The 25,869-nt window shown below is 29.9% G+C and overlaps 1 protein-coding gene across 1 annotated transcript in view; it reads right to left on the bottom strand.

The window, feature by feature from the left end:
* Positions 1 to 25,428, bottom strand: part of MS3_00010332 (uncharacterized protein) — a gene marked incomplete at both ends in the record, with an annotated part of 54,211 nt that extends 28,783 nt beyond the window's left edge. Inside the window, 12 exons of the mRNA XM_051218693.1 lie at positions 549 to 702; positions 1,718 to 1,800; positions 3,452 to 3,641; positions 4,371 to 4,734; positions 6,117 to 6,480; positions 7,717 to 7,771; positions 10,686 to 10,786; positions 12,031 to 12,247; positions 14,129 to 14,214; positions 18,322 to 18,483; positions 20,219 to 20,281; positions 25,324 to 25,428. Coding sequence (XP_051070800.1) covers positions 549 to 702; positions 1,718 to 1,800; positions 3,452 to 3,641; positions 4,371 to 4,734; positions 6,117 to 6,480; positions 7,717 to 7,771; positions 10,686 to 10,786; positions 12,031 to 12,247; positions 14,129 to 14,214; positions 18,322 to 18,483; positions 20,219 to 20,281; positions 25,324 to 25,428 — 1,944 coding nt within the window. The remainder of the gene's footprint in view (positions 1 to 548; positions 703 to 1,717; positions 1,801 to 3,451; positions 3,642 to 4,370; positions 4,735 to 6,116; positions 6,481 to 7,716; positions 7,772 to 10,685; positions 10,787 to 12,030; positions 12,248 to 14,128; positions 14,215 to 18,321; positions 18,484 to 20,218; positions 20,282 to 25,323) is intronic.
* Positions 25,429 to 25,869: the final 441 nt, after the last annotated feature.

Here is a 25,869-nt window from a genome sequence, read left to right as displayed (position 1 = left end):
CGAAAAATAAAGCTAAATGACTGAGCAATTAATAATTTATTCCTTATCATGACGTAAAATAAACATTTAATTTATTAGTTTCCTTTCTACTATTGTAAAAAAGGCTTAAGTTTACAACTTTCATAGTTAAGGTATATGCTTCCGTAAGTCTTATTGCAATCCTAATTTTAATATTGGTAAAAATCTTGGACTATTATCCACCGTTTATGTTATCAAGCCAACTGTTCACTTTTGTGACGTATTTTGAGACTATTTTCTCTGCATATGACTTTAGCTGCAAAGACAATATTTATGGTAAAGAATAACAGAAGTATTTCATAGTTGGCCTAAGTTATTAAATTATAGGTTATAAATAATTATTTATTCGAGTACTGGGTCTCAGTACGTAGTCATCTACATCATTGCTAGTTTAAGGCCACTGAATGAGATTGCTATTTGAAAATGAACATAACCCACCAAAGATTACAATTGTGAAATTAATCGGTGACTGATATTTAATATCAAACTAATTTTTAACCAACTTAACAGAAAAACTGAGTGATACTTACTGAGTAATTTGGTTTTGAATAAGTAGAATGGGTTTCCTTTTCAAGTTTATTATTATTGTTCAAATTACTGGTATAATTCGGTAAAGGAGATACCATTATCCACTGTCCGAGATATTCTTGCAACAAATTTGCCAGTCTGCATTGTTGCTCTTGACTGAAGTTCAAAAGTTCAGTTTGATTTACATAAAAATATAGAAAAAAGAAATTAGAGTCAAATACTCAATATTTTCAAATCAAATTATCTTAATTGTATGACAATCATTTTTGACATTAATGTAATTCTGTGTACTGTATTTTGATAATTTTTGAATCCACATGTACAATCACAAAGACTCATGAAAGTCAGATTTTAGTCGAAATAAAATCTAGAGAAAATAATTTTTATTCTCTTCCAATCTGAATCCTGAAATAGTAAGTGGACTTGATGTATTTAATTAGAAATAAACCTAAGTTGGTTTATAACATATGCTAAAACGTCAATGTTATCAAACCAAGTTAAGTATATTTATGGAATATCATTTTGCTTCGTTTAAATATTAATTAAAAAATATAAAATCTGCTTCTTGAAACTTGTTCAATAGTACTATTTGTATTTGAATAAGCTGATAATTGAATTGTTTTATGTGAATAAACAATGAGCTCACTAATAAATAACAGTAGTATAACATGGTAATCAAGCGGGTATATAAACAGAACCTATTGATTTTAATCAGGTTTCATCGAATCACTGCTCACACTGTCGTTCGAGAGTAGTAACTGCAAACTTTAACATAATCGATAAACTCTTGGTCCGTTAAAATATTCACTTTATGTATTTGTCTAGTAAAACAACAGTACTATTATTTCTTAGGTATCTGAACCTTACTCTAAAATCTTGGATAATTTATTCAACACTTAACGAGTACTTTAATAAATAACTTCTCTAAGTCGAGTACTTATATTATCTTGTGTATTGAGAAATATTTATGAAATATAACCAGAGGTTTTCCAATTCAACCTCGGATATATATTTTCCAGTGAGAGCAAACATTCATGACTTGTTTTTATTTTGATCGATGATTAATTTTTGAAATACATTTATTCTATTTTTGGTTCATGCATAATGATAATTAGAAGTTTTAGTCAGCAAATCTACAAATAAAGAACAACTCATCATTGTGTACACTCACCCTAACCCATACAAGTTTATGATCAGAATGAATGGATAATCAGAAATAAGGAATATATTTTCATTCAATACTTGTAGGACGGACTGAAAAAAATGGATTAAAATAAATGAGAAAATTACTAGATCATAATATGATGATGACAGGTGTCATTTAGATATACTTCAACTAATATGGTATATAATATCATTAAATAATCATTCCCATATAAATTTTAATTAATACAGACATAAGTCGGATAAAATGACAATTAATGAACAGACCAGTCACTAGTCAATTTTGACACTGAGCAGTTACCGAAACTTTATTTTCGTTAACGTTAGGAAAAAGGATTGATTACATACTCAATGTATTGATATTGATAAAGCCAGTACCCTACAAATTAAAAAGTCCATGAAACTTAAATCCTTAAAAAAATGGTAATTGCTTATTGATTATGCTGACCTCATACATCGGAAAAAATAAATTGCCTTTATTTGGATTCCTGAAATCCGAGCAATTTCGTATAGAAACATTAAACCTTCATTCTGTCTTAGTGGAAAATAATTTTACCAAATCACTTTAGTACAGCAATTTAGATAAGATATTTTTATTCATGTTTAATTTTACGTTCACTAATAAGGGATATATAAACTCCTTCACAGTAGAGTATAAAAGTTATGAATATCAATTTATTTGTGACTATTCCTTCTAGTTTAATTTGTAGTGTTTCGTTTTACAATAAGGGATAATGTTCTGATCCAAAAACTCTACTGCACTGCATCTAGCACACAACTCTAACTTCAGCTAACTCGAAATATTAAACTATCATCATCAATTGCCATTGATGATATTTAATTCACGCCTGACATTGGTAAACTGTACTGATAATGGGTTCTCTCTAAAACATAAGAAATTAGTCACTTGTAGGAACATGATTATTACTAGTATATCAAGTTGTAGTTCGGACCATGGAGTGGCTTCGTCTGGTAAATAATCGTACAATATCGCTAACTGACTTTAATTAGAAATATAAATCAACTCAGTCGTCTAATGTTTAGGATGAGGTCTGAAGGATCTTGGTTCGATTTAACACCTAATCGTAAATAGACGTTGATGAGAATTCTCACATTAGCGTCAAGCAGGCGTTCAGTGCTTTATATTTTTCACTGACTGTATAGCTGAAATTAGTCCGAGATATCAACGCCGAAATTGAACTATCTCTACAATTCTTCTACATTGACAATATCAGTTCCTTCAAATCAGTGTGAAGCTTAACATTTATGGAATAAAATTAACTTGCATAAAATGTTTGTTAAAACAGTTAATCGTCAGTTTAGTACATCAATATTCATCAGTTTTATGCAACTTTTTGCAATCAATTTTCGACGAACGAGGATTTCTGACTTTACTCTTGAGTGGAAATCGAAAATAACATTACTTAATTTCTTGGTCGAACATTAAAATAGCCTGAGTTACATTATTGCATATGAAAATTACTGAGTGTTAACTCTTGTAAGTGATATATTTCTTGATTTTTTAACAGATTACCAAAAGAATCAGCATCAGACCTTTGACCGGAGAGTTTGTATCAAATTTTAGTTTACTGAATGCATATGCACTTTCTAGGAGTTTGGACTTCATTCGTTGATTACTACAGTAAAATATATTATTGATGGTTCATGAAGTCCTATAGGGTTAACAAGCCATTATGAAATGTGTATTTTCCGTCAATTATAACTACCAACAATAACTTACCCTGAATAAGGCATATGGATAGTTTTTGTACAAAATGGATCTCATTAAATCAAATGACTCATGTGAGGTTTGTTCTGTAAAACAAGTTGGTATTTTATTTGGATTTGTGGGGACGATGATAAGTTCATTAGAAATAATAGTTTTGGCTCCAACTAATCTGGAAAAATAATGACAATCTAAAATTAGGGTCCTATAGAGGAAAAAGAAGAGAGGGAGAAAAGTTTTAAATCCTGAACAAATAACTTGAATTTTAAATACTTTAGGAAAAGAACGTAATTTCTATTGATTCTGTAGCAGGTAAATGCCAACCCTACCTCATATTGATAAAAAACATGTATTACCTCATTACTGATACGTTTTCGCTGCGTAACTGATATGTTTCTCAAAATGGTATTCATCCAGAAACTTCATTCGAAGATTATCAAAATGTTCAAATATTAGAGAAGTAACTAGTTAAATCATTTGTAACACTATGACTGACAGTAGGAAGCTTAACTGACATTCTAGAGAATGTCTGTTGTCTTTTTGTTGTTTTGAACAAATTCTTTCCGTTATTATCACTTTGTTTTAGTCTAGAATTAGAAAATTATGGGTTTATAGCATAAAAAGAAACTGCTGAATCAGAAGATTACTTATTTTCACCGATGACAAAAGATTTAAAATCCCTTGTGGAAAGTTATTTATAAAGAAAATCAACATAAATAAATCTTAACTAAAGGAAAACAGATTGATTAGCTACATAAAATGCATGGGACTTATTCAAGTGCGGGAATTTTGAATTTCAGGTATATATAAAATACTAAACATAAATTGGCTTTTCATCATTAAAAAAAAACAATTATTTATTTAGAAATCAAAGCCAGTTAAAATTGTTTTTATTGTTAGAGTAAAAATAGTTTTGTTGTAAAATATGACCTACCTAATTCCAAAAAATAACGCTTGACGGATAGTTCTGAGAATCTTATTTGATTTAATACCATATCCTATCACAGAACATGGTTCATTGGGTATTGTAGTATCTGTAAGGGACACCTGGCTATATTGAACAGTATGTTTAATATCATCTTCTCTGCAGGTTTTATGGGTTAAATAAGCACTTTTAATATAATAATGGGCGAGCGGATGTTGTGATGCATCTAAACTAAATTTGCTCGGTTCTGCAACTGTAGACATTGATTCTATTGGTTGATCATAGGTGTCAAAAGTTGGGTTGCGCCTTATGCATAGTTCACGATATGTGGAAGATAAGAGTAACCGGTAAAACCCTTCGTTTGTCAATAAACCTAAAAGTTGGAGCATAATGAAATATTGACGTCCATATATTCTTTACAAAACTAATGTTATTAGAACTATTAATTTAGAGTAAACTATTAATGATTTGATTGCATTTCTGTCCAATTTGACCATATCAATTTACGTTGATCCTGTATTTCATCGTCATAGTTTCATTTGTCCCAAGACGTTTGCTTCAAAAACTATGGATACGTATAATTCAATTAAATTTGATTTGTATAACAACGTGTACTGAAGTTGTATGTTCATGAATCAAATTAACAAATTTACACAAATTAAAGTGGATCAACATACGACGCATAGATGTTAAGAGTTTTTGTCGCTGTGCTTGCCGTTACATACGATGGTAAATATAATATGAATACCTCTTCATAATCCCAAATATATTTAGGGAAAAAAGCGTGATTTAAAACGTTAATGGGTTAGAACAGTGTCATATAACTGAATATTGTAGATGAAAGCGAACATAAAAACTGACTTCATATAAGGTTATATAGCTGGTCTAATTTTATCGCTTTCATTGTTATATCAGACAAATTGTCCGATAACTTCAGCGTAAGTTAGCCAGCAACTAAAAATCTATTACCCACGTTGCAGACAGTAATCAAATCAAAAATCACACTTCAGGTTTATTGGCTACGGAAAAATGTTTTTGTTTTACATTTTGATTTATGTTGTTCCAGAAACTGAACAATCTCTATGTACAACATACCTGATTACTAAAATGACCAAGATCAGTAAGTCTTGATAAGTATCGACCTACTTAGTGACACTGGGAAACTTGGGTGTATACCTATATTTTGATGTTGTTATACTAAAGATTTTGTACTAGGCGGCTATAATTTGCTTTTTGGAAATTCATCAACATTTGCTAATGATAATTCTGTTTTCAGATGCAGCCAGGGGCATTAGGGGATTAATAACAAATGTTTTGATAGATAGAAGAAAACACTGCTTTATTTTATGGTGAAACTTATAGATCATAAAGCTTACTCCATAACCTTTTACGTGGAATTTTCATTCTCATTCACAGTTATAAATAGAAACCCTTGAGTACTTTGCAAAAAATAATACTTATGTATACGATAATCTATGATACTCAACTGTCATCAGTATTACATTGGGACCACATGGTACAAGAACTCCTTATGTAAATTGAGGACGGTTAGTCCAGTTTTAAATATCAGCGTTGAGAAGAGATACAAAATCTTGTAATTCATGAACTTGTCAACTAATATTAATCAATGAATTAGATGTGAGCTTTAATTAAAGCAATTTTATTGCATCAGAAGTGGATCAATTTTGTTGCGTAATATACTTTAAGTGAATCGATATCAGCATATATGATTCAATTCAAATAATAGAAACTTACATTTACTGACTGCATATTGATTAGTTTCATATCGTCGAACAATTTCACTAAATTCTTTATAATTAGTAATGACAAGAGAAGAGGTAGATTTGTGATCGTTTATTCTATTTCTGTCGTGATGTAATGGACTTGTTTTAGAAGACAATGATTCACTAGTTAAATTGAGAGTATTCGCAATTGGACTCTGATTTGAATTAGTCTGATTAGTTGTATAACAACTTCTTGATCGTTTTAAATTTGAATTATTTTGTGTTCGTTCAATGTGTAGATATTTTATATGTCTCAGTGTTTTTTGCTTATCAACTGCCTTAAAATTCCTTGGATTTTTCAAAGAAACATTTGGATTTGTGAAATATGAAACACTCTGTGAGTAAAATAAAAGTAAAAAGATTTTATAATTAACTTTTTTATTGATGATTATCAATAAATAGTGCTAAGTAGTCTGTAAACAGTTCATTTAGTTTCGTCTAATTTATCTCAACCTCATGCTGTATTTTGAGATTTCAATATCACGATTTATAAGACATTTGATCGCGAGCTGATAATGGCTGGACAATAATTGAAAAATAGGGCTGATTGAACAGATGTTTTGCCGGATTGCACCACCGTGATTGTACACACTAAACTGAATCTACTAGAACTCCTCTGTTAACCTGCCTGAAAAACTACTTGGTAAAAGAATCTAACTGTTTAAACATAATGCTATTTGCTTGATAATAATTCAGTGTTTCATTTGAAAAGCACCTTGGATAAACGCACAGGTGACTGATGACTTTTAATATTGACCATTATATTTTATCATTTAGTCAATACGAATTCTTTCATTCGTAATAATGTCCAGAGAAAGTCTTGACATATTCTTAATAACATTGGTGTTTACGTAGAGTTGTTACAAAACCAATCTTATTTGGAATGTTTGTACTAAATAATAAATGATTCGAAATTAATTGCACGCTCGATTTGCGTATTTCGTGCAATACATTTACACATGTTCAGTCTTATCTAGTTTTCAAGCTCTGGTTCAATCGTAGTTATTAGAACATGTTTAAATAGGCTCCGCAATTTATTTAATCAAACAGATGCAAAAAGATCACCTAGTTTGGATGAATTAGATGGGAAACTTGAGGATTGAAGTGAAAAGCAAATCAGATGGTCAGTTCAATCGCATATCTCATTTCATTAGAATATTAGTTCTTTGTTAATCAGGTTTCTGTCTACTTGAGTGATAAGAATTTTAGGTCGAATAAAAATAGCATAATTTAATCATTTTTAGTTTTTCATAGTCTTTACAATACGAAATATAAAACGAAACAGGTATTCAGTTTCCAAACTGCATAAAGTCACTTCAATAACTAGAGTCGGTAAACGAATCACTGCAATAGAGATCTAAGATTAGAATTTATACTAGACTATCGCATAGTGAAGTAGAAACATATACCAGTGCTTGCTTAAGAGTACACTAAATATCAAAGTAAGCAACTTTAAATATCAAAGAGAACTAATGAGATGGGAAACCCTGAACTTATGTGTGTAGATTTTTCAAGAAGGGTTAATTCAATATATACATATGAGCAAAATAATACAGTACTAGTCAACTTACTGTGTGCAAAAATGAATTCAACTCTTGACAGTTCATAAATCCTTTAGTTTTAGTGCTGAAAACATATTAAACGGAAAAGAACATTGAGTAGTCTATTTATAGTAGGGATATATGATTATATTTTCCATTGGTCCGCAAACTTCACTTCTTGATCTCTTGAAATAAAAATATAATCATTATCAAATAACTTGTTCAGGAGGTAACAGTTTTCATTGCTTTTTGCGTTTTAGTCCTCATAAATCTTTTCTTATCTGGTACTGGTCAACGTGGTGATGTCATTGTATTTCGTGTGCAGCAGGGGACTACTAAGACATATATCCTAACTAAAATCACTAGTTTATCGATTGGATAATTAATATATAAACTATCAACCCTAAAGATACTACATATTTGCATTCATGAATAAGTACAATATATTAATGACTAAAAACGTGACGTAAAGATTCATCCTATCGAAAAGCAGACGTTAGCTACAGAAACTTCACACTTTGATTTACTTTTAAAGCAACTTAAAATGTTGATATACCATGCATCCTGCATAATAGCACTCTTATATACGACTCTAAAACTATAGCAGACCTTTTCAGTGGTATTTTTGCGAATAGTGGAGAATTCTTAAATGGAACTGTTTCAATAGTCATGTATGTGACTAGTAACTCAATAAAACCTATCTGCTTCACATGTTTGAAAATTATTAAGGCTGTAAATACATTTAAGGTTTCGGATGCTCATGGAGTAGACGAAATTTCGTTTTTTTCTCTACAAATATTGTGGTCTAGATATTCCACTTCTTCTTCTTCTTCTTCTTCTTCTTCTAAAGCTGGTTACTCTCTCTATGGAATCAGGTACTTACCCTCACTGCTGGAAAACCGCGTGTCATACCGCGTTACAGATATGGAGATAAGACTGACATGAACAATTATCAGCCCATAAATGTTACTCCAGCTATCGCTAGGATTATGAAAAAAATTGTTAGTAACGAACTCTCCGACTATTTACCCACTGGAAAATTTATTAGTGATTCTCAACATGGATTTTTAAAAATCGCTCTTGCATGACATGCCACTTTGATTTCTTTAATTTTGTCATTTCTCAATATAACCAAAGATATCTAGTCTTAATGTTTTACTTTAACATTTCTAAAGCCTTTGATATGGCTAACCACCAACTTCTCATAGATAAACTCTCATTTTACGGGGTCCAAAAACATCTCTTTGCTTTGTTTGATTCTTTTCGCAGTCACTGACATCAAATAGTTAAGATTAACTCTTTCTTTTCGTACGCTGTCTCTGTAAGAAGTTGTGTAATACAAGGTGATGTCTTAGACCCTTTGCTCTTTTTTTAGTTTTTGTCAACGATATTTGCGAATGATTTTGTGTAGGTAAGCTTCTTCAGTAAGTAGATGATCTTAAAGTAGTGTATTCATTTTCTCCTCATCAGCTGAGCAATAAGCAAAATTACATCAGTTTAGAACTTAACAAAGCAGTGCAGTAGTGTTCAAAATGGCATCTGGAGCTTAACATAGCTAAATGTGTATGGATATGCTTCGGTGATGCATCACTCAACTTAGATCTTACCATCAATGGTAAGGTTACATACGGTAGTAGGCTTTGAACTTAGATACTTCTACGATTTTTTGTTTACAGAACAGGTATTGATAAGACCTCCAAGTCTCAACGTCTTATATGTTGCATAAATTAAAACCTCTATAACAATGAGTCACGTATTTTGATGTACAAAGTTTGTGTTCGACCACTCTTAGAATAATACAAGTTTATTCTTAGTAGTGTGGACATAAAGGAAAATTAAGGTTGAAATCAGTACAAAGACGATTTACACTTCGGATTCTTGGAACTGATTGTACGTTGAATTATAATTCCAGATGTAATAAACTCGACCCTCTATGGGAAAGAAGACTCAAACTAAATCTAATATTTTTCTTCAAAATACTTAATAAACTATCCTTTACATCCAGTCAAATAATTCAATTCTAATTACGACATCTGTAACTCCTTGTCATTGGTGAAATAAACCCATTCTAAGTCACCTCTTTATATGAATTACTCTACCTGTAAATTTTCTAGACGCTGGAACAATCTACAACAATTGATCCGTAAGATAAAATCACTCCCATCCCCTGTTCGCTGAATTAATGCTTACTGATTCTTTGAAAATCCATTAAATATTTTAGCGTCTGTGAGTGTATCTTATTCCGCAAATGAGATTATAAGAACTTTAGCCATTCTTATTACTGAATTTACTAAATAAAACCACCTACCTGGTGTTATTTTACGTTAGAACCATCCCTGGCAACCCTAACTAATTTGAATAATATCTAACATGAACAGAATATCATTAAATCACATGGTAGAGCTGACTGACATATTTTAGTCATTATTGCTTCGTTGTTTCGTACTCTATGTTTCCATTTTATTTTTTCTAATTGTGGATGATTATAATTAATTCATTATGGCTCAGGAAATGACCTTAAATACACTGTTCATTAATCAACCTGATGTCCACTTAAGAAGAACTAAAAGTTCCCGGCCGATGTATTGCATTGCTGTTATACATGTCATAAATGTAATACCTAAACAATTTTTGAAATAGTAAACTTAAAACAATTTTATATAATATGTTTGTTCTGTACTTTTAGTGTTACTATTTACATCAAGCTGATCATGCCTACGAACTGGCATGAATTCTGTAATAATTATATTCAGAATATATATTATAAATATCTAAAAGGGGAATTCGACTTTTCAAGAATACTTGAGGCGATGCACAAAAAGTTTTAGATGAAGAACCGTAACTGAAACATATACTTTGAAGTTCTGCTCTTAAGATTGATTTATAGGATATAAACAGAATGAACGGGGTTTCCAATAGGTAATAGTAGTGATGTAATATATTTTCTATGTAAAATGTATCACTGGTAAAGAAGAAACACGTTGTAATTGGTCACTTACTATGCAGAAAATAGGTCTGCTATGTCGTCTCGAGGCCAAGAATGGATGAATAAATTAAAGAAAACATCGAATGTGAAATTGTCTAGAAAAGTTTCTTCAATCTGATAAACAAAGAACAACATGGAATTAGAAATTTAGGAGTTTGTTAAGGTAGATAATGCTTGAAAATAAAAACGTCAATAAAAATTCAAAACTTAAGACAAATTTTATTTGCTTCAATAAATTAGGCATCTAAGCCATGCACTTTACTCTGTTTGTACGTGTACTGCATTCAACAAACTTGACAACATCGCCTTTACTTCTGATTCCGAATATGTATTCTAATTATTTTAGACAATTAGTATTTTCTGTGTCCACGATTGATTACTTACATATAAAATGTTGTTGTACAATAAACTGAGGTTTATTATCAGTATCTGTTGAACCGTGAATTTAAAAGATTTCATTTTAACATTCGCTTCAACTCTAGAGACATCCTTTTTTTCTACAATCGAAATTCTGAAAAAGACATGTGCTCAGTAGTGGTATACATGTCGTGAATTGTTATACGTTTATATAGCTGGGATTTTGTATAACGTATTTATTCACATAGTTTGTAGACATCCAACAATAGAACGTCAGCCATAATTTTTATAATAGAATAACATAACACAGGAAATTAAGAACTATGTCACGAATGTATTTTAAATCTTGTTCAACTGGTTGTATACAACGATAGTACGAACTGTCCAGTTGTTAAATTTTAGGAACTAGCTGAAATTTGTCTATCAAAGATGTTAAATTGGAACCTTAATATCAATTACGTCTGTGACTTTTCTCTAAATGCGAATTTTGAATCTGTTGAACGTGAAATTGATATGTACAGGCTATTTTTGAAGATGTGATAGAAACGTATCTGATTAAGCATAGCTGAATTGAATCCGAAAAGCAAATGAACTCATATACCTTCACTACAGATGCTTTTCTGTTTTTATTGAAATTCTGCAATATGAAATACTTTTAAGCTAGTTTCATAAGTGATTATATGCAAACTTAATACTTGCAATTTAAGACTGATATCATCAATGACAAGTATAATATGACTTGTAGTGATAATATATAATAAAAGAATATTTTAAAAACGTAACAATAACTGAAAATATAGATAAAGCTGGCCTGTACAATATACAGAGAGTCAGTAATTTTGAATTTATTTAAGGAAATCTTATCGTTTATTCTCACCAGGTCGATAGAAGTCGTTCATGCTTAGAAACGCAACAAAGGTTACCTCACACTAGTTTAAATGAAACCACATGCTATCAATCACATGCAAAATGTAAATGAAAACTAGATATAAATGACTTACGTTAGCATCGCTACTAATATAGTCTATATCGACATTGTCTGTAATAATTGGTGAACATTCAGACAGATAACTCCTATGACTTGGCAATAAATTTCCTTCTAATCCAAATGCTGCTAGAATACAACAATTTGGTATGGTAGACTTTCTATCGTGAATTAACTGCTCTGTTTTTCTCCATGTTGACAAATTCGAATAAACAATAATTAGATGTGTCCATCTAAGAAAAAGTATTATCATATATAAATAAATACATATAATTGTTGAAAACAGTATGAACGGTTTAGATTGGATAACTAAAATTTGATGGAAATTATATGATACAGTTTCTTATCTGCTGAACTCAAAATTTTAGTTGATAATGGTTTGAAGCGAAGAGAGGTTGAAAACGAAAACGTACTGTAAGATAATGTAAAATTGTACAACATTGAAGGATAAGTTAATTTTATTGATTGGTTAGCTGTGAAATTAGTTCTTTAAATTTACAGATTGGCATCACAGACTGATTTACGCTAACCAATCGTTGCTGATCGAGTAGCGATGGATAGATATGTCTGTCTAGTTTTGTGATCAAACCCAATAGTTTGAAGCTCTACAGGACATATGAGTTGGAATACAATTATTCACATTTGAAACCTCAATCAATTTGTGATTTGTATATTTACTATTCACTGATTCCAATCATACCCATCATATTCTTGACCTGATCGAAATCTATTTGTCACAGCATTCTACCAAATAATTGGAGATTCTTATCAAACTGAGTCATAATTTGTTCAGCGATCACTTGGCGAAATGGGGGTTATTGAATGACGGTTTTTCACTGAAAACGATCCACTGAAAAATAAGTGTTTACTGCGCAATAACTGGAATTAAACAACGCCATGTTTTATAAAATCTGTTAATTTGCTAAGGATTGCTTAAAAAAGAGTTAATTAAAACATACTGAAGAATCAAGATCATTGAATGTTATTTATACGGAAAAGTTTCTTATCCAGAGAATTTACAATTAGGTGCGAAATGCATTTATTATCAAAAAGAGATGATAATTATTTGTTTAAAGCCCTGGTAATACCTTTTCTATCGTCAATAGTTTTACAAATGAATTAACTAAGCTGGTTGTATGTCAAATCATTTCACATGTTTTAAAAGTAAACTTTATTACAGGCTGATATCAGGTGAAGGAGTACGGAAACTAGTTAAGACTGAACGCCCGTTATTTCTCCATCTATACTATGATGAAGTGCTGTAGAGTTATCAGACATTTAATAATGAAGTTGTTCGACAACGAGGCTAAAAGATCAAGCTGATACACTGGCGAGAACTAGCCATACAAGGAGCTGTTCAGTTCTCATGGTTTGGGATAGTTCTACAATTGATTTCACTATCTTCACGCGGGAGTAATCTACACAAACCATTCAACTAAACAAGAAATATTTAAGATGATTTCATGAAAAATTTAGTCAACTCAAATAGTTATTGGTCTACTTAGTCCAGAGCGGTTAAAATTAAAGTACTTCTTATTGTTTTATATATCAAACACTAAATTTTTGTTTTTGATCTTGGTAACTAAAAACTAGAATTAATTTTTCCAAGCACAAAATCTACGAACTTTATTACAGTTTGTCAGCATCAGGTGCACGAACTAAATACTAGCGTTAATATTCTAATTGGGGTTCAAACTTAGTATTTATCACTTCAAATGTCAACTAATTATTCACTAAGCCGTTGAGTTCAGATATTCACTAATTCGTTCAAAATGAATGTTCTTTTCAATTGTTGGAATCTTACTGATGTTTACATTGAAGACTCAAAATGATCAGTATTTAGTGGCATATTTACATTTTGACTTGATTGCTTCCATATTTCCTTGAGTTACACATTCCAATATGACTAATTATTTGCAATTTATTATTTTAGTAACGGGCAAATTTAAATCTTCGGATAAGACTTCACTTTAGTTTAATAAATTACTTTGATGAGATGTCATAATTATTACAAACACCTTTTCGCAGATTAGAGTAAAAGGTGTTGTGGTCTGCATAAATTCAGAATCTCTCATGACTGAAATGTTTACTCTGAAATAAATTAGTTAACTTACTGTTTCCATAACAATTCCAGTGGTGCCAAATCAATACGTGTTGGATAATGAGTAAATACTAGTCTAAGTAGGTTATCTTTCCATAACTAGAAATAATACAAAGATTCTTTATTAGACATTAAAACATACAAAACCACCAATTTATCCTGTTAACAAACGACTCAGTTCAATTATAAAGAAGGAAACTAGGTTGATATTATATTTGATGACAAAACACACCTTCTGGGCATGAGTATGTTTTATGGACCAAGGGTTGTTACTAATACTTGATGACATGGTTACAATGTTTTCATTATTCCAATTGTTATTAACAAGTGATCTGAATACAATAGTCTTTTTGTTAACTACAATTTGAAGATTTTGTTTGATCTGTTATTCAAATGAAGCAATGATTTAAAATTAAAGAGGAACAAAATAAATATTTGAAAAATAAATAAATCACTATAACTGAAACAAATTCAATGATAACACTGATCATTGCCCATTAAAAAGTAGTAGGTTATACTGTCATTATTGATAACTTATTAAATTGATGGATCAACAAACACCCATGTATACTATTCGGTGTTTTTATCATATTGTTATGTTTGGTATTTATTATTACATCAGAGAGCAATTTAGGAATGTGAAAAATATAAACTTCCACGATAGAAACGATTCATTGTTTTCTTAACTAATTGTATCTTGAAAATGTCAAAGATACTTGAAAGAAACAGTTTTTAAAAACCTTTGCGCTTAGTGAATATCCTACTGGTTGTAATCAGTCACGGCCTAGACTGGAAGACAAAACGAGAGAACTATTCGATTTAAACTACTGAAAGATTCATAAATATAATCTTATTTTCACTCAGTAAGTTGTTGATTTGCTGACGCCGACAAAGAATTTTTCAAGTAGTTTTTCTTCGATAAAAATGAAACAGTGGAAATTCTATTTCATGACAAGCACTTCTTATGTATCATGTTGAAAATCACAATTAATTGATGAACTCGTATGTTATAAGAATTTACAGAAAATGCCTCTGTAACGATGTATAAACAGTATTCGAAGTAACAGAAATTTGAACTTCGACTAGATGTATGCAATTAAGGCAACATTAGTAGATGATCTGGGTCAGTGGCCATTTATCAGGTAGCTACATAGTGTTGCTGTTAACAATTAAAAGGTAAGACAGTCGTTCTTTTTTTACCCTTAATTGTTCTCTACATTACCTGACCATAAGACTAAGTTAAACGTCACCTGACATATAGTTTAGACAGATGAAAATGTGAATAAGTGTTTTTTTCCCCCGGGAAAGTCACATATGATTAATTACACTCAGGAATATTTGCAAGATGGATAGTAATTGTGTGGACGTGGTTCAAATAAACTGGTGCATTGTTTTGAAGGATTTTCATTTAACAACTTATTCATACAATGAGAAATAATAACTGAATATAATGTAATAGCTCGTTATTTTTAATTGTCTTTTTTTATTTTTGTTGAGATAAATTAGGATATATTTAATTAAACAGAAATTCAAGCTCATTAAACTATATATATATATATATATATATATATATATATATATATATATACAATTGAAGAAAACAGTGTGATCTATTCTTCCTATTCTCTATTAATTTCAAAAGATGGTAGAATAGCCAATCAGAAACACAATTTCTATTATAATTAATTAACCAATAACTTTTAAATGAATTAATCTTTTCTTTATAAATAAAATGAAAATAATCAATTCCAGCTTGGAATTTGATTCATTTTGTTCTAATTAATCTAAGCTTAATTGTAATTTAAATCTGATGAAATTAAAATTAAAAAAAGATTAAATTACACTTAAATGAAAAAGCAAGAAATAGTCAAAATACAAACAACACGAAGAGCAATTGTAAACAGTTTAATCTTTTCATTCTACTTTATCTCGTGATCGACCTATCAACTTTTTTTAAGTCAGCTGCATCATTAATTCATTATTATTGTTATTAACTTCTTTTTTATTAGGAAAGAATGAGAGTAAATTATCGTAACTTTAATTATATTGATTGATTAATAAAAGGAGAAAAGGGGTTATTTTAATAGGTTAAATTTGTATTATACAAAGTAGAGTGATCTATTTTGTAATACGTATCCATCTTATGGAAACTTCGAAAGTTTATTGACTCATATTGAATGTATTTTGAATTGATGGATACACGAGTTATTAATATTCTTTGTGAGTATTCATTATTTTCCCTAACTGCTCAACTGGAATAAGAAAACAAACCTTTTTGGTCAGTAATAAAGATGAAAGTTTATCATTGTATATATTCTTTCTAAACAAAACATTAGCTAAACAATGACTTGAAGAGGATATTGTGTAGTTCTATTAATACTTTAATTTCACTTTGAACACGCCAAATTAACATCATCAATTGATTTTAAACATCTAAAAGGCAATAGATCCTGATAATGTCATCTATCCTCATACGACATTCAATTTGACGTGATTACAAAACCATAAATATTACTAATATGAACCTTTCGTTCAATTTATTTGAGCTTCACCAATATTTTTGAATTATGCATTGGTGGAAAAAAGAATCAAATTACCCTATTAAGCACTTTAAAACTAGATTAGTGAATGAATCACTTTTACCAACGTGTTTACAGTTGTTTCTACTTATAATTCTCTCTAATGTTACTTTGTTAGTATAGCTTTGACAAACATCCATATAGATTCGTCAGTTTATGTGTTCTTATGTAATAGGTTATAATGGTTTTAATCTTCAGAGAGGTTATAGATTACTGGTACAAATCCGCAAAACCAACCAAAACAGTGATCCTTAAATTACTAGCTTTCGGTGTCGATGACTGTTCGTGAAATAAACGATTTCTAACAATAAACTGTTCATAAAAATTTGAAATTATTAACTTATATTGATACTCCGAAATATATCAAAAGATGTCTAGTAGTTTTTATTGTGGAAATAACATTTGCGTATTGTGTTATGTTACATAATAACTAATTGAGTGCGTTCTTACAAATAAAGGAGATATATAATGTTAGTAAACATCTCGAAATACCATAAAATATGTTATGATGAATTTAATGAATTTTCCTTTCCGCACATATAATTTTTGCCATATTGAATCTAACATTACTGTTCATTAGTATAAAAAATCTTTAACAAACAATTGATCATATTTTCTGAGGTTTAAGATAAACATAAATTACTATTTACCATTGTAGTTTAAAGGATTTCGGAAGTGACGTTTAACCATCAATAATATTGTGAAAGCTCCAATCTTAATATAAACTTAAATTACTGTCTATCGTTTAATTGAGCAAGTTTGAAAACTATATAATAATTTATTGCTTATATACTAAATTATTATGGAACCATTTGGCTTAATTTTATTTGAGTATTTTCGTTACTACTTCGCAAACATGGTACATACATAACCAAGTTCACGTTAACTCTGCTTATGGGAAATCAAAGTTGCTCATCATTACATTATTGTTAAGCACTTAAGCTGGACATATTTGTTTTAAATCATTGATCAAATTTCTCCCTTTTTTTAAAAAGAAATTGAATCGTATTTCTGTCTATACATTTTTATGGATCACAATGACAGAAAATTCTACCCTACTCATCTAAATCAACCAACCTATTATTACTATGACAAATGAATAGTTTCATTCAGTTAACTACTGGTGAATCTAGACAAGATACCTGAATATGTGCTTTTTCATGGAGATATTTACGCGTAGACGTGCTTGTTAAAATGTATTCAACTACTGACTACTAACTATTTAGGTGATCAATAAAATCCAAATCGGTCATTTGACAGTAGGTGAGTAAATTGTTTAAATTTTGCTGGTAGGAATAAATGTTAGTATAAAAATCGTCATACTGTCATAAAAATTAGGTGTTTGTTTCGAGATAGAAGTTTACTACTTCCTTTATTCATAACCATAGATATTAAGCAGATATGAATAAAAGGACATTTGATTCGTTTCTTTATATTACTGCTAAGTGGCTTTAAATACTTGATATTTTGTCAATCATAAACAATGTAGGACCTAGAATATACGTTGATCCGTCTAATTTACCACAACATATTAACATACATATAGCTTTTATTAAGTTTCTTTGACAACAGTCTTTAATAATATTTGTTCAACTTTTTGTTTGTCAAAGAAATAATATTCACTTACCTTTAAAGTCTCAGGATTATCTTTGACTAATAAAAATACAATACTGGAGTGGTCATATATTCCTTTATGCAATTTTCCATAAGCTGTATTTGTTCTAGATTCGAAAAGCCCTTCTGAAGAAACCTGAAGACGTATGAAACTAGTTTCCATTGATTCAAATAACTGTCAAGATATTTAAAAATCAAAAAGTCTGTTTTCAATAATGGGCTCTGATGAAATAGATATTATTGACAATGAATAAATACATCTCACTTTATATTCATTTCGAAAGTTTCGGTCTACTAAGCATATTTTATTGCATGAATAAGCCGATCAAAGCGATTAACAACATAATTAACAGTTTAGGGCAATACAGTTTCTCACTGGGGTGAGATGTATGTTATTCCTGATGTGATGTTGCAGATTATGGTAGTGAATCAAATCACAGTGACGATTAAATGTAATGGAGGTTACACTTTGGGGAGATGGGTTTTTAAAGGCCATTTGACTCAGTAGGATGTGTTATGGAAAATATTAACTAAATATCATTATAAGTAGTACAGTGTGTACATATATTGAATTACCTTAAAACTAATTTATATAATATCCACAAGATATACGATAATTCACAATTTTACGTGCATACTTTTAAAATACTACCGAAGCCATAATAACTAGGTATCTTTTAAAATAGAAGCTTCTGATATGGAAAATAAAATAAGGACTTCAAAGCACTTTGTAATCTGAACTGATTCTCAGGAAACGTTTTAAAGTTGCATTAAACATCATATTATAGTGATATTTATTACGCTTCAATCAGTACTTATGCATTCCATCAAAATCCTGACTCAAACGGTGTTCCAAAGTTATTAGGCTTGCATAAAGTTGATATGTACGCAAACGAGAAATCAGTTACATGTGTAATTTTCACTCATATGTACTCAACAACAGTTTCGTCATCCTAATATAAATAAGGTACTACTAACTATATATTGCTAAATTTACCAAGTTATTTCTAACAAATCAAGTAAGAAATTTCCCTGAAGCTCATAATACAATTGACTGCTGTTTTCAAACAATAACTAATGAAGTTGCTTGGTTTTGTTTGCTTGAATCTTAACATTGATATTTAGGACTGCAATTGATCAGTCTCGTATTGGCATATGTACATTCTGTGCGGATTACGTCGGCATGGTTTTAAGTCACAAGTACTATAAGCAAAGATGAATGGTGTCTAGTACTGAAATCCAGGATGCGTGTTTCATCCTATTGGGGACGTGTCAGCTGGCTGTACCTGCATCTCAGATTCCCAAAGTGAACGCCAACTCTGAGATGCAGGTACATCCAGCTGACGAGTCCCAAACAGAACAAAACTCGCGTCATGGATTCCGCTGCCAGTCACCATCCATATTTAACAAATAAAAGTTTATATTATCGTGCAAAAATTTGATCAGAATATTTTTTCTTCATAATTACTACTTTAGGAAACAATTTCATGTCATCACAAGTCCAATTAGTATATCATCCGTGAGATCACGTTTTGATCTAATGTTTTACTGCCTAATTATTGATCAGTAAAACTTTGAGCTCATAGGTTGAACATAAGTCGAACATAAATTTCTTGTACAAATAATTAAACTCAGTGGTTTCAAATATACAGATGTTTTTTAACCTCGTTAGACGCGAGCACCACGTAAGTTTACATATGATTAAAAAACTGAGTAAAATCACTTTGCTGCCATACTTCTAATTTCATCAGATAAATAACAAATGACGACGTTTATCGTCCATTGTAGTGCTTCATTATATTCTCTCAAAAGAATTTTCTTTAAGTTCTGTATTACCTGAATTTAACTCAGTTAGTGTTAAGCAAATGCCTTACAACAAATGAAAAGTAAAATGTCATCGTATTACTTACATCATCACTATCTATACACATTTCAATATCTTCAATATACATGAGATCCACTGTGGTAACAACCTAAATGAAAGAACAAAATAAATTGACAGTCAGAAGTAGCAACAGATTTCGGGATTTAATTTGAAAGCCGATTTATCTGAAGTGGCGTTGTTTTATTCCATGTGCTCGGTATATTCAGTACGTGCATTTTACAGTATATTATTTGAACTTATATTACGTTAAACATAAAATTTCTTTGATGAAACCTTAGGAGAAATGAAATTCGAAGAACTTACTTTCAGGATAAACTCAACATAACTATCAAATGCATCTGTTTGAATACTTTGATAAATAATCCAAACAGACTCAACGGTTCTCAAAGCGATGTCAGTCAACGTCGTAAAATCACACAGTCCTCACAAACTCTCATCTCAAAACTAAGTTGATAAATAATAGAATATCAGGAAAGATACCTTCACTTTTGGTACCATTTCACATTCACGATGATAACGCTGAAGAATAAGCAAATGTGACTAAGAAAGTTGCACTAATAAACGTCATATACATCAATACTGTGTACGTATTTATCTGAAAATTATTGTGATTTGAATTTTTAACTAGTGATTCACGGATGATTGTAAAAAATGACTGTAATGCAGATATATTAAGTTAACTATTTCTAACTTGTTAACGGATTGTTTAAAACTGAAGAATTATTCAAAAAATCCATTAAAGTTAATAATTCAGTTATTTTTCGACTTCATTTTTCCATAACTTCATCTACTGTATCATTGGTTATTAGAGAAAATAACATTCACAAGGCCATTTCAGGAGTCGCTCAAGTGTGAAACTAGTATTATATATATATATATATATATATATATATATATATATATATATAATCATAACAAAATACTTGAATCCCAATCTAATTAGATTTGATTATAGATAACAATTTCTGATGAATTTGACAAAAACAAAAAATAAGAAAACGACCACCTACTTTTTGTTCTATTGAATTCCAATAGATAAAAAATCCCCACAAATCAATTTGTACGAAAACTTTATGCCATGTCATTTGTTTCGAGGGGTTTTCTGTTTCCTATATTGATCATATAATCAGTGGATTATAATTAATAAAGCACTATATAAAAAACCTAAAAATGTAATGAGTTTGAGTGTCCTTGTAAATTCTACTTATCGTACATGTGGAGCTCGAACAAACAACTGAAAAACTGTTCAGTTTCATCCTCATTTATTTCAAGGTATCAAAATAGCTAGATATTTAAAAAAGGCCACTAGGTCTTCTCCATTCCTAAAAAGGCTCTAAATTACTAGCAAAGATTTAGGTTATCCTTTGACTGTCATGCATTTGAACTATCCTTGTTGGTCTCTACTTCTCTTTTAAAGCTTCGACGTTTTGGTGATAAGTCCAACACATCAACCAAATCTGACATCTCGTGGGAGACTCACCAATTAATTTACATTATAAATCAAGTAGATCCTTCTTACAAGTAAATATGAATGGAAAAACCCAGCAGAAATCAGCGATATTACAAAGATTCAGTTGCTATGATAGAGATTAAGTGTTATTGTAGTTGTGAATCAGTTGTGTAGATTGTTACAAAAGTCTTTTACACTTACGTATACAAAGATATCTTTTTAATCTGCAATAAGTTTATATTGTTAAAGGCGTGACTTTGACTTTTTCACATTGATTTATAAATAATGTACAGTGTAGAAAATCAACAAATATAAATTCCATTCATTATTTCAAAACTCAAGTCACGTTACAATGCATCTAGTTCAACAAGTGTTGTCTTTATTCTACTACTTCTTAAAGATTCTGAATAATCAACAGAACGTTCTGATAATTAAAAGAGTCCAAGTGATCCCATTTATATGATGTCCTTCAAATTATCATTGTGCTAGAGTATTGCACAATGAAGTAAACGACAATCATTGGTTTTTCCTCATTTTCAACATATATCTACATGTCTAATAAATAATTTAAAAAACAGTGTATGATATGACCGATTTCCACTTATGATAGACAAATAAATACAACTCAGTGGTTTATTCCGAATAACAGAATATTGATTGTCAAGTGTTTCATAGGTTTGCTAAACAACTTATTCATTTAGCAACACAGCACAATAAAGAAATAATTGAGAGAGAATAAAGATATAACTTTTAAACTGGGTTACAACTTAAGCTTTCCCAGGACAAAAATCCAGTTGAAAGTCTTATATGATTTTATAACGACTTGATCACAAACCACTTAATTTAACAGTGTCATACAGGCTTCTCTAGTCGTATTATTAATTGTTGTTACGTAACCTTAAGATAATTGGTAAAACCATATTATACAGTTAAACTAACCGATATTCAGTTAGTGACGTTTATTGTTGTACAAAATGTGAGACGTATTAGCAACTATTATTTGCTTCATAAAGCTTCATGTAGAATAACACATAAATCCCATAAGAATTTAAATGGAAAATCATATAACATAAAACATACTACATTATGTGGAGTGAGAACCATATCAAACCTTTATTTCTGAGCCAGGATCTATTCAAAATGCAAGCCAATCGGAATTTATTCATTTTTTATCCATTTGGATATAAATGTATACACCATTTATGAACTCCGTTACACATTTACAAATTTATCTAAATTTGTTAATACAGTAGACAATGAAAATTATTATCATAGTGGACTAATGTAGTGGTGCCATTATAAGAGAGTTGGCTAGAGGTAGCCGTTGCTCATATTGGTCAATATGTAACTTTAATGAGACAAGAATTTACACTCTTGACATTTGAATCTTAGTGATGTCTAATTCTACATTAAACCACATTACAAAGTTTCATATGTCTGGATTTGTCAAATGCACCGAATTTGATAACTGAACTTAAAAAGCTGATCACTTCTGTTTTATTATGAATAATTCTTTAGGTGACATCTATATGTGATGAAAATTACTCTTCTATGTTTCAACAACTTAGTCAAAGATTTATTCACCTAAAATGACTTTAAAAGTTTAGAAGCAAAAATGAATTTAAGCATTACATATATATATATATATATATATATATATATTATTCAGAAAAGGGTTTTTGTGGATATCATAGTAATTTGATAGTTTGATTCATGAGTCAGTTGAAGCTAAACAGCGATAGAAAACCTGGAAGCACTGGAGGGCCTAGTGGTTAAGTGCTCGCGCGCGATACTGACAGGTCCTGGGTTCGAATCCCGCGAGGTCGTGGACGCGCACTAATAAAAAGTCGAACACTAGAACGAAACGGAATACAGTGCTCCCGAGTTTTCCATTGTGGTCTAGCTTCAATCAACTCATGAATTCAACTAATATATATATACCGTTTATTGAAATAAATAAACTAATTTTTTAGCTAAATAAACTTCCATTTTAATCAGTTAATAATTAGGTTTTGTAATTTTTCTAAATTTTACAATATTAAATTGAGCACGATATTGACGAAACTTTAGAATTTGTAAATTACTTTATTATTTAAAATAAAAGTATGGTTACATCTAATAAATAGAATGACTATATAAGCCGATAATGAAATGTTATCGTCACTGAAACATCTGTTTCATAGAGAAATCATTTTTGTTTCTAATGAGCTCATCATTGAAGGATTACTTTTTAAGATGATTTCTTTCATTTTTGTCTACCATGCTGCTATCATAGTTATTCAGCATTCCGTTTTTTATATCTAAACTAATATAAGCTTGTTGATCAATAATAGACTGAATAAATAGTTGTCAATATTGATGTTCTTACAATGTAAAGACAAAACGTTACCAGAGATATTTTGATTTTGTTCTCAATGTGTTTGAATAAGAATAACATAAAGACAACGGGAACAAATTGTTATTGTTGATGCGTCATTCGTTTTGTTTTTTCTTACTTTTTTCCTCTAGTTTTATTCTTCCTTGTTTACAGTAATTTCGTAAAAATGCTTGGAAATTGATTTCCTTGATTATACATATAGTTTTATTTTGATTTATTAGATGCGTAATTGAAAACCTAATATTTTTATTAAAATTGGTGATTGTTTATCCATCTCCTTCTTCTAGTCAGTATTAATCATGTAATTCATGCACTTTCAAGTTCCCCTGTTGTATAAACACCAATGTAGTATATATATATATTGTTCCGTCGAAAATGTTTTTCTTATATAACCGACAAATACAAATTTTCCGCGCTGTTTGTAAATAATTGTCTTATTTTGCATCTTCGTTGTTAATATAAACATCATTTTCAGTAGAACACCGTGTAACAAATGTTTTAATTCGAATTGTATGTATATTTCTTAATTTACGGAAATGTCATTATGGGGAAAAAAGTTAAACATTGATAATGAGCTATTTATTTACGCCATTGAATAATAGTATTGAATATGTGATGAATGAATGAAATGTATACGTCAAATGTACAAGTTATTGTTATATTGTAAGCACACACGTGATTACTTAAACACTGTTTTACTGTATAGACTTTAGAAACAAAAAATAGGAATATAAGAGTATTCGTCCTTGCTTTAGTATTTGAGATACTAAAACTGATTTGCGCTCTTTACTTTTGCTATTGAAATTCTGTATAACGCACTAGTTTCATAAATAGGGTTTGAATAAGCATTTTATAATACACTAGTAACTATAAATTAGTCGAACTTTATAAGTTGGGAAATAGTGAAAAAACAGCTTAAAATGGTTTTGTACTTATCACAGACAATTAATATAACTAAACATTTAATCATTGTCAGGATTTTCCTTGAAGGAAATATTTAATCTCATTGTTGAATAGATGCAGATAAACTGTCAGTTACTTTTTCAACTAGCGATCCTAATAAAATCGCCCTAGACATATGAAAATCTTCGACTAATTTAAAGTCCTTTAATGAATTGATAATCATTGTAAACATCAAAATACTTTCGATTAACTTTTAGCTTTTGTTTTTAATATGATGAGGTTTACTAGAAATACGTGATCAGTAAATGACTTATTTGGACCTCATAATATTGTTCTACTCAAAGAGAAAGATTAATGTGAGTTGTTTTGATTAAAATATTTTGAATGATTTTCAACATACCTGGAAACAAAGAGAAAATTCATCGCCTTCAGTTAATAAATTCGGTACCGGTAACCAAGGCAGGTTAGGTTCACTGTGCTTATTTTGAATGTTATTTTTCAACATTTCTACATATATCAGACTTCATGTTACATCATTGTCAATTAATAAATTCATATTCTGTAGTATTTTATATTCACTGAAAATATGAAAAACAAATTCAGCATTGAAATATATACGTTAAACTGATATGTGTTACTAAATATGAATAGTAACGTCCAGGATTTTCTAAGAATAACTACCATTTTAACGTACCTACTGAATTTATTATGATGACTGACAAAGTCATTCATCTGAATGAATCATACTCTATTTGATATCAAATTTTACGCAAACTGAGTTATAGTAATTATGTTATAATCTGTTGAAAACTCAGACTAAGATTAATAAATTAAATGATGCGGATAAAACTAAATATTACAGAATAACCAGACACATGCCAAATCATTCAGAGTAAACAGTAAAACCAAGTATATTGGTATTTTGAGAAAATAGCATTTTTCAAAA

Source organism: Schistosoma haematobium, chromosome ZW (assembly GCF_000699445.3).
Source record: "Schistosoma haematobium chromosome ZW, whole genome shotgun sequence".
Lineage (NCBI taxonomy): Eukaryota > Metazoa > Platyhelminthes > Trematoda > Strigeidida > Schistosomatidae > Schistosoma > Schistosoma haematobium.
The sequence above is the reverse complement of the archived record's forward strand: the minus strand, read 5'-3'. Positions and strand labels throughout refer to the sequence as shown.